Below are 8,698 nucleotides of genomic sequence, written 5' to 3'. Positions count from 1 at the left end.
GGTTCCAGGGGTGACTTGGGGGGGTCCTAGGGGTGGGGGGGTGTGTGCTGGGGGGTCCTAACTGCCCCTGACCCCTCCCCTCCCCCCTCCCCCCCCCCCCCCCTCCCCCCCTAGGGCAGCCTCCGCTGCTGGCCCCAGGCCCCGTGGGGGTCTCTGCGCTGCCCCCCCCCCGCAGCTGCCTCCCTCCTCCGCCCCTCCCCCGCCCGTCCTGGCCGCCATCTACCCTGGCTCCGCCCCCGGCCCTGCCCCTGCGCCCGGATTGGTTTACAGCGTGGCCGGCGCCGCCCCTCCCCCCTCGGCGGCCCCGCCCTCGGCCACGCCCATCCTGCCCAAGGGAGGCCCCGCCCCTGCGCAAGGGACTGCAGGTAAGGGGGGGGCGGGGCGGTGGGGGGTGGAGCCCTGGGGGAGGGTGGGGCCACAAGAGGGGCATGGGGCTTAAAGGGAGGTGGTGGGGCCAAAGGGAAGGGAGGGGCTGGGAAGGGGAGGGGCTTCTGTGAGCCAATAGGGGAGGGGCTACAGAATGGGGTGGGGCTGAAGGGGCGGGGCTGCCAGCGCAGCCCAATCAGTAGTTTGGGTGTGGAGGAGGCAGAGCTAATGAAAGTGGGAAGGGCTGCAGGGGTGTGGCTCTGGCAGGTAGGAGGGGCCTTAGGGTAGGGTGTGGACAGCATATGCAAATGAGGGAGGCATGGCTCACCTTAACCACGCCCCTTCCCTCCCACAGCCCCACCCAGTTTCCCCCCGGCCCGGCCGCCCCGCCCGGCCCCCAAGCCCCCCCAGAAGGTGAAGGCTGCCATCGCCTCCATCCCCATTGGCTGCTACGAGGGCCCGCCCACACCACGCCCTGTGCCCGACCCGGGGCCACGCCCACCAGCGGACCCTGCTCCTCCCTCGGCCGCCGCCACCTCCTCCCCTCCCCCTCCCCCCGCTGCTGCTGATTGGGATTCCACCCCCTCGGCCCCCGCCCGCGGCTCCACCCACAGCCCCACCCTCCCCGCCCGGTGCCGAGCCCTGGAGGGAGGAGCCAGCGCCCAGCCCCGCCCCCACAGAGCCGGTGAGTGACCGTGCCCCAGAGCCCCGCCCTTCCTTAGCCTCGCCTCTCATCTGCCCTCTTGTGGCCCTGCCTCCTCAGTGACTCCGCCTCCGTTAGCCACACCCTTCAATGCTCCACCCCTTCACCACATCACCCATATCTCCTGAGCCACACCCTTGACTCCACCCTTCTCTCCTTAGCTGCACCCGTTCATTAGCTACTCATTAACTCCATCCTCATCCTCTCGAGCCCCACTCCCTTACACCTTTTGTTCCTGTCCCCTCCTGGTCATTAACCCAACCCCTTTCAGCCACGCCCCCTCCTGACTCCTCCCCCCACAGGCATCCAAGGTCCCTCCTGATTGGCGGGCGCCGCCCTCCGAGCCTCGCCCAGACCTGCCCCCCCGCTGGCCCCTCCTCCTCCTCCTCCCCACCAGCTCCTCCTGAGGGGGGCCCCCCCCGCACAGCTCCGCCCCCCCCCGGGGGAGGAGCGGAAGGAGGGCGGAGGAGGGGCAGGCAAAAAGGTGAAGGTTCGACCTCCGCCCCTCAAGAAGACCTTCGACAGCGTTGACAAGTGAGAGAGGGTGGGGCCCGGGGGGAGGGGGTGGGGTCTCGGGGAAGGGGCGGGGCCCGAGGTATGGGGCTCAGAGTTCTGGGCGGGAGGAGAGAGCTTGAAGGGGCGTGGCTTGAGCAGGGGTGGGCGGGGCTCTGAGGGGGAGGAGTCAATCGTGCAGGGCCTGCGTTGGGGGCGGGGCCGGAGCCAGGGAGGAGTTACAGGGGTAGGGTTTGGGGGAGGGTTGCGCAGCTGTGGGCGGGGCATGGGGAGTGGTCTCGTGGGGAGGGGAGGGGCTTAGGATCAGGGGGTGGGGCTGGCAGGGTGGGAGGGGTTAGGGAGGGGCAGATCGAAGCAGCAGGCGGCGCCGGGGGGTGGGGGGGGCCGGGCCGGGTGCGACGGGGGCAGGGCTGCGGGGCGCGCCCCTGCGTGGGCGCGGCCTCAGCTGGGCGTGTCCCCGCCCCGCCCCCCGCCGCAGGGTGCTGTCGGAGGTGGACTTCGAGGAGCGCTTCGCCGAGCTGCCGGAGTTCCGCCCCGAGGAGGTGCTGCCCTCCCCCACCCTGCAGGCCCTGGCCACCTCCCCCCCGCGCCATCCTGGGCAGCTACCGCAAGAAGAGGAAGAACTCCACCGGTGAGGCCCCGCCGCCCCAGCCCCCCCGCCCCCCCCAGCACCCCAACTCCCCCCTCACCCCTGCCCTCTCGCCGCCGGCAGAGCTGGAGGAGGATCCCTCCTCGCCCAAGCGGAAGCTGCGGCGCCGCTCCAGCTGCGGCTCCGAGCCCAACACCCCCAAGAGCGCCAAGGGCGAGGGGGCGGAGCCTGGGGACATCTTCACCTTCGAGAGGCCAGGTCAGACCGGGGGCCACCCCAACCCGGGGGGGGGCTGGGGGGGGCTACAGCCTGCTGGGGGGGAGGTTTAGGGGGGGCTGAAGGGGTTCTATCCTGCTATGTTGGGGTGGGGGGGGGGTCCCTACCTTGCTATGAAGGAGGTTTGGGGGGGCTGGGGGTGCTTACATCCTGCTTAGGGGCGTTTAGGGGATCCCTACCTTGCTATGGGGGGGGCTGGGGATGCTTACATCCTGCTTAGGGGGGGTTTAGGGGGTCCCTACCTTGCTATGGGGGGGCTGGGGATGCTTACATCCTGCTTAGGGGGGGTTTTAGGGGGTCCCTACCTTGCTATGGGGGGGCTGGGGATGCTTACATCCTGCTTAGGGGGGGTTTAGGGGGTCCCTACCTTGCTATGGGGGGGGCTGGGGGTGCTTCCATCCTGCTTTAGGGGGGTTTAGGGGGTCTTGCTATGGGGGAGGTTGGGGTGGGGGGGCTGGGGGGCTTTATATCCTGGTATGGGGGGGCCCGGTGGGGTCCCCACCCTGCTCTGGGGGAGCAGATGGAGCGGCAAGGGGCTGGAGGGGGGGCACTTTTTGGGGGGGGAGAGCTGAAGGGAGCTGGGGGGACCATGGAGGGGCTGCGGGGGAGGCTTGGACCCCACAACCTGGTGGGGGAGGGAGGGAAATGAGAGGGAGTCCCAGTGGGGGTCGGAGGGGACTTGAGGGGGGGGTGGTAGGATTCCTGCTTTGGTGAGGGGGGGTTGGAGGGGTGGGGGGGGGTTGGGGGGTCCCCTCTGAGTCCCTACTTTCTTGCAGGGGGGGAGGGGGGAGGACGTGCTGGGGGAGCTGGAGTACGAGAAGGTTCCCTTCTCCTCCCTGCGCCGCACCCTGGACCAGCGCCGGGCGCTGGTGATGCAGCTCTTCCAGGAGCACGGCTTCTTCCCCTCGGGTAACCCCTGCACCCCAAAACCTGACCCCTGCACCCCAACACCTGACCCCTGCAACCCAACACCTGATCCCCACACCCCAACACCCCCCGCACCCCAACATCTGCCCCCTGCACCCCAAAACCTGACCCCCTGCACACCAACTCACACCTAGCACAGCTCCCCCAAAGCACAGCCCCAGCAGCCCAGAGCAGACCCTGGCTGGCCCTGGCTGGCTGTCTGCCCATCTGTCTGTGTGCCCTGACCCTGCCTGCCTCTCAGTCCTTGTCCGCCTGTCTCTGACCCTGGCTGTCTGACCTTGTCTGTCCGTCCCTGACCCTGTCTGTATGTCCCTGACCCTGTCTGCCTGACCTTGTGTGTCCGTCCCTGTGTGTCCCTGACCCTGACTGTCCGTCCCTGACCCTGTCTGTCTGTCCCTGTGGATCTGTCCCTGATCCTGCCTGTCCATCCCTGACTCTGTCTGTCTGTCCCTGTGGATCTGTCCCTGACCCTGTCTGTGTGTCCCTGTGTAACTGTCCCTGACTCTGTCTTTCCGTCCCTGACCCTGTCTGTCCCTGTGGATCTGTCCCTGATCCTGGCTGTCCATCACTGACTCTGTCTGTCTGTCCCTGTGTATCTGTCCCTGACCCTGTCTGTGTGTCCCTGTATAACTGTCCCTGACTCTGTCTTTCCGTCCCTGACCCTGTCTGTCCGTCCCTGTGTGTCTGCTCCTGGCCCTGTCTGCCTGTCCCTGACCCTGTCTGTCTGTCCATGTGTATCTGTCCCTGACCCTGTCTGTGTGTCCCTGACCCTGTCTGTCCCTCCCTGTGTATCTGTTCCTGACCTTGTCTGTCTGTCCCTGACGCTGTCCATCCCTGTCTGTCCGTCCCTGACCCTGTCTGTCCCTGACCCTGACTCTGACCCTGGCTGTGTATCTGTCCCTGTCCGTGTCTGCCCGTCCCCGTCCCCGGCTGTGTGTCAGCCCCCGTCCGTGTGTCTGTGTGTCCGTGGGTGGGGGCGGTGCCTGACCGGGCGCTGTGCCCGCAGCGCAGGCCACGGCCGCCTTCCAGAGCCGCTTCTCGGAGATCTTCCCAACCAAGCTGTGTCTGCAGCTCAAGATCCGCGAGGTGCGCCAGAAGATCATGCAGGCGGCCACGCCCCCCGAGCAGGCCCCGCCCCCGGACCCCGCCGACGCTCCGCCCGCCGACGCCGCCTCCTCTTCCTCCTCCTCCTCCGCCTCCTCTTCCTCTGTCGCTCCGGGCCCCGCCCCTCCCGGCGCGGGCCCCGCCCCTCCCGCCGCCGGCCCCGCCCCTCCCGCCGCGGAGCCCGCGGAAGCCCCGCCCCCCTCGCCTGCCACCTGAGAGCATTCCAGGCCCCGCCCTTCCCCCCACCCCCTCTAGCACTTTGGCCCCGCCCCCTCCGTCGCCGCGGGGACAGCGGGAGGGAGGGGGCGGGACCGGGCGGGTCATGTGACCGAGATCTTTTAACAACGGCGAATGAGAGCCACGCCCCGCCTCCTGTGTCGGCCTGTCGGGGGTGAGGAGTGCCGTGATTGGCTGGGGAGGAGGAGGGACGCGGGGAGGAGAGGAAAAGGGAGGGGGGGAGGGGGGGAGGTGAAGCCTCGCCCCCTCAATGGGGTGGGAGCAAGGGCTGGGGAGGGGGCAGGTAGGGACCGCCTGAGAGCGGCTGTGGGGCAGCCTGCAGCCAGCACAGGGGCGGCCCAGGAACAGCCCGCGGGGACACCGCACGGGGAGGGGCACAGGGACCCCAGGACGCCCTGGGGGCACCGCCGGGCCGCCCCGAGGCAGAGCTGCGGTTTGCAGCCCCGCAGCGACCCCAAACCCCCCAGGGGCGGTGGCTGTGAGGGCGCTGCAGCCGCTCCGGCCAATCAGATCGGCGCTTTCAGCGCCCGGCGTGGGGGCAGAGCCAATGAGCGCCGGGCTTGCAAGAGGCGCACGAGGCCCCCATGGGGAGGAGGGTGCAGGCGCTTCCCGCCCTTTGCCGGAAGGAGGAGGAGGGGGAAGAAGGGGGGAGAGGAAACACGGCGGGAGCTCCCATCATGCCCCGCGACGAGACGCCCAGCACCAGAGGGGCCGCGCCCCCGCCCCGCCCACCCTCCACGCCCATTGGCTGGTGCCCGATCTCGCCTCGGCGGATTGGTCAGAGGCTTCTCGCGAGGGCTGGGGCCCAGCGGTTAAGCCAAGGTAGCCGCCAGGCTCCGCCTCTTCCGCTCCGGCCGCGCGAGGAGGCAGCAGCAAGGTCCTGGAGCGGCCGCGTGGGGGGCTGGGAATCGGCACCGGGGAAAGGGGGAGCGGCAGGAATCGAACACGGGGAAAGGGGGGGGGGCAGGAATCGGCACCGGGGGCGGCAGGAATCGAAATCGGGAGCGCCCAATTTCCGCGGGGGGCGGAGAAAGGGGGAGGCGGGATGGGGGTCACGGGCAGCGGGGGAGGGGAAGGCGGGCGCGGGGCTAAGGCGGGCGCGGGGCTGAGCCGTGCGCGGTGCGCCCCGGCAGATGCCCGGTGTGACGGTGAAGGACGTGAACCAGCAGGAGTTCGTGCGGGCCCTGGCCGCCTTCCTCAAGAAGTGAGGAGCAGTGAGGGGGGGGGAACCGGGGGTGCTGCGGGAGGGGAGCCGGGAGGGGGGCTCGGGGTGGGGCTGCCGGTAGAGGGGGGGGGGGGTCCCTACGGTACCCGGGGAGGGAGGAGTCTGTGGTCCTCGGGGAGGAGGAGTCCGGGGAGGGGAAGGAAGGGTCCCGGGAGGGGAGGGGTCCCTGCGGTACCCGGGGGAGGAGGGGTCCCGCGGGGGGAGGAGTCCATGGTCCCCGGGGAGGGGAGGAATCTATGGTCCTTGGGGAGGAGGAGTCCGGGGAGGGGAAGGCTCTTGGGAGGGGAGGGGTCTCTAGGGTACTCAGGGGTGCTCCCTAAACAAGGTGTGTAGGGGGTGCGGGGCGGGCTCCGCGGGGGGCAGCTGGGGATGCTTTGGGCCGCGGCCGTAGGTCGGGGAAGCTGAAGGTGCCCGAGTGGGCGGACACGGTGAAGCTGGCCAAGCACAAGGAGCTGGCGCCCTACGACGAGAACTGGTTCTACACGCGGGCCGGTGAGCGCCGGGCGGGGCTCCCCCCATCCCCATCCCCCGCACGGTCCGTGCTGCTGCTGACCCTCTCCCCTTCCCTCTCCTCCTCTCCCCCGCGGCGCGGCAGCCTCCACGGCTCGGCACCTGTACCTGCGGGGCGGCGCCGGCGTGGGCTCCATGGCCAAGGTGTACGGCGGGCGGCAGCGGCGCGGGGTGCGGCCCAGCCACTTCAGCCGCGGCTCCGGCTCGGTGGCGCGCAGGGTGCTGCAGGCGCTGGAGGGGCTCAAGATGGTCGAGAAAGACCAGGATGGGTCAGTGCGGGGCGCGGCTCCCCACCGGCTCCACCCTCTCGCCCTCTCTCTGCGCCCCCCTCGGTTGCCCTCTCTCTTCCTCCCCCCCCTTCCCCCTTCGGTTCTCTCTGCATCCCCCTTGGCTGCTTTCCCCTTAAGCCTCTGCCTGACCCACTTTGGACCCTTCCCACCCCACTTTTCCCTCCTTTTCAGGTTGACTTGCCCTCTTCTCCCCTCTTTTTAGCCTCCATTTGCCTGTTCCCCCCCATTTCTCACCTCCTTTGCTCTTCTCCCAGCCTCTTTTAACCTCTTTTTAGCCTCCTTGGCCCCATTTTTGTTCCTTTTTAACTTTTCCCCTTTGGCTTGTACTTGATCCCATTCTGACCCTTTCTGCCCCCTCCTTTCCCCCCCCATTCCTATCCTTCTGGACCAATTTGCCTTTTTCTCACCTTTTTTAGCCTCACTTTGCCCATTTCCCCCATTTCTCACCTTATTTGCTGCCTCCTCACCCCCATTTTTGGCTCATTTTTAATCCATTTCCTTCCTACTTTACCCACTCCCCTCTCTGTTAGCCTGTTACCTGTTTCTTGCTCTTTTTGCCCCATTTTTCCACTCTCTAGGCCAATTTGCCCTTTTCTCAGCTTTTTCAGCCTCTACTTGCTCATTTTTGCCCTTTTCTCTCTCCACTTTCTGCTTCCCTAGCTCTATTTAACCTCTTCTGCCCTTTTGACTCTCTCCCTTCGCTTCTCCCTGCTCCAGTTTTGACCTTTCTTGCTCTATTTTTCCTCCTTTTTAGCTCATTTTGCTCTTTTCTTAGGTTGCTTTTTTCACCCCAATTTGCCCTTCCCTCCCACCTTTCATTTAACCTTTTTTGCCCAATTTAACCCTAAGCTTTTACAGCACATTCTCACATTCCAACCTTCTGCTAACAACTGCCCCCTCCCCCCCCCCCCCCCTTTTGGCCCCCCTTCCTCCCTCCTCCCCCTTTTGGCCCCCCTTCCTCCCTCCTCCCCCTTTTGGCCCCCCTTCCTCCCTCCTCCCCCTTTTGGCCCCCTTTCCTTCCCTTCCCCCCCTTTTTGGCACCCCCTTCTTTCCCCCCCCTTTTTGGCACCCCCTTCTTTCCCCCCCTTTTTGGCCCCCCTTCCTTCCCCCCCTTTTTATTTTTGCCTCCCATTCCTTCTCCCCCCTCCTTTCTTCCACACCACTTTGCCCGTTTCTTCTGACCCAATTCTTCCCCTTCCCTTCACCCCCCCCCCCCAAACCTCACCTTTCTCGGCTTAATTTGCCCAATTTCCTTCTTATTTCACCCATTTCTGCCCTTCACTAATAGCAACCTTCCCCTTTTGCCCATTTACTCCTTTTTTCTGCCTGTTTTGCTTCGTTTCCTCCCTTTCCTTATTTCTTCCCCAACTGAGCTACTTTTCCTTTTACCTCCATTTCCACCCTGCCTTTTTGTTCCACTCCCCCCCCCCCCGCCCCGTACCCTTTGGGCCCCCGTTCTGACCCCATTTTCCCCTGGGTTTAGCCCAAATTTCCCCTCCCCTGTCCTCATTTCTCCATTTTTGGTAACACTGTGCCCATTTCCCCCCTCTTTCCCCCTGGTTTTCCCCCTCTGTAGCGGGCGCAAGCTGACGCCCCAGGGGCAGCGGGACCTGGACCGCATCGCAGGGCAGGTTGGTTCTGGGCTCATTTCCGCCCTTTTTGGGGCCGTTCTGGGCTGGTCTTTCACCTTTTTTGCGCTGCTGGGGCGTTGTGGGCTGGCTTTTAACCTTTTCTGGGGGTTTTTGTCCCGTTTCAGGTGGCTGCTGCCAGCAAGAAGCACTGAGGAGCCCAATAAAAGAGAGTCCCCAAGCGCTCGCTGTGGTGGTTCCCGGCCTCGGGAGGGGGAAATGGCCACAAAGCCTTGAGGGAGGTGGTCCAAACGGGAAGGAAATTGCCCCAAACTGGGGGGGGGAAGTGAACCCCAAAAAGGGTGAAAAAGGGCTTCAAAAGGAAGTGAG

The 8,698-nt window shown here is 66.3% G+C and overlaps 2 protein-coding genes across 2 annotated transcripts; both read left to right on the top strand.

Annotated features, from left to right (window-relative positions):
- Nucleotides 1–114: 114 nt before the first annotated feature.
- On the top strand, nucleotides 115–2,424 carry LOC137460812 (uncharacterized; the record flags this gene model as incomplete). The annotated part of the gene is made up of 5 exons (XM_068170899.1): nucleotides 115–365; nucleotides 722–1,051; nucleotides 1,372–1,603; nucleotides 2,061–2,213; nucleotides 2,295–2,424. Coding segments are annotated over 3 exons (601 nt in total), but the record flags the coding sequence as incomplete, so codon positions are not given.
- A 3,095-nt stretch (nucleotides 2,425–5,519) lies between these two features.
- On the top strand, nucleotides 5,520–8,549 carry RPS19 (ribosomal protein S19). The gene is made up of 6 exons (XM_068170905.1): nucleotides 5,520–5,592; nucleotides 5,849–5,919; nucleotides 6,332–6,432; nucleotides 6,536–6,719; nucleotides 8,317–8,371; nucleotides 8,497–8,549. The coding sequence occupies exons 2-6, from the start codon at nucleotides 5,849–5,851 to the stop codon at nucleotides 8,521–8,523; spliced, it is 438 nt and encodes a 145-aa protein (XP_068027006.1). The 5' UTR covers nucleotides 5,520–5,592; the 3' UTR covers nucleotides 8,524–8,549.
- The last annotated feature ends 149 nt before the right edge of the window (nucleotides 8,550–8,698 follow it).

This window comes from Melanerpes formicivorus, unplaced genomic scaffold, assembly GCF_026170545.1.
Source record: "Melanerpes formicivorus ecotype bairdi unplaced genomic scaffold, bMelFor1.0.p_v2 SCAF_779, whole genome shotgun sequence".
NCBI lineage: Eukaryota > Metazoa > Chordata > Aves > Piciformes > Picidae > Melanerpes > Melanerpes formicivorus.
Note: the sequence above shows the minus strand (reverse complement) of the source record. Positions and strands in the feature narration are given on the sequence as shown.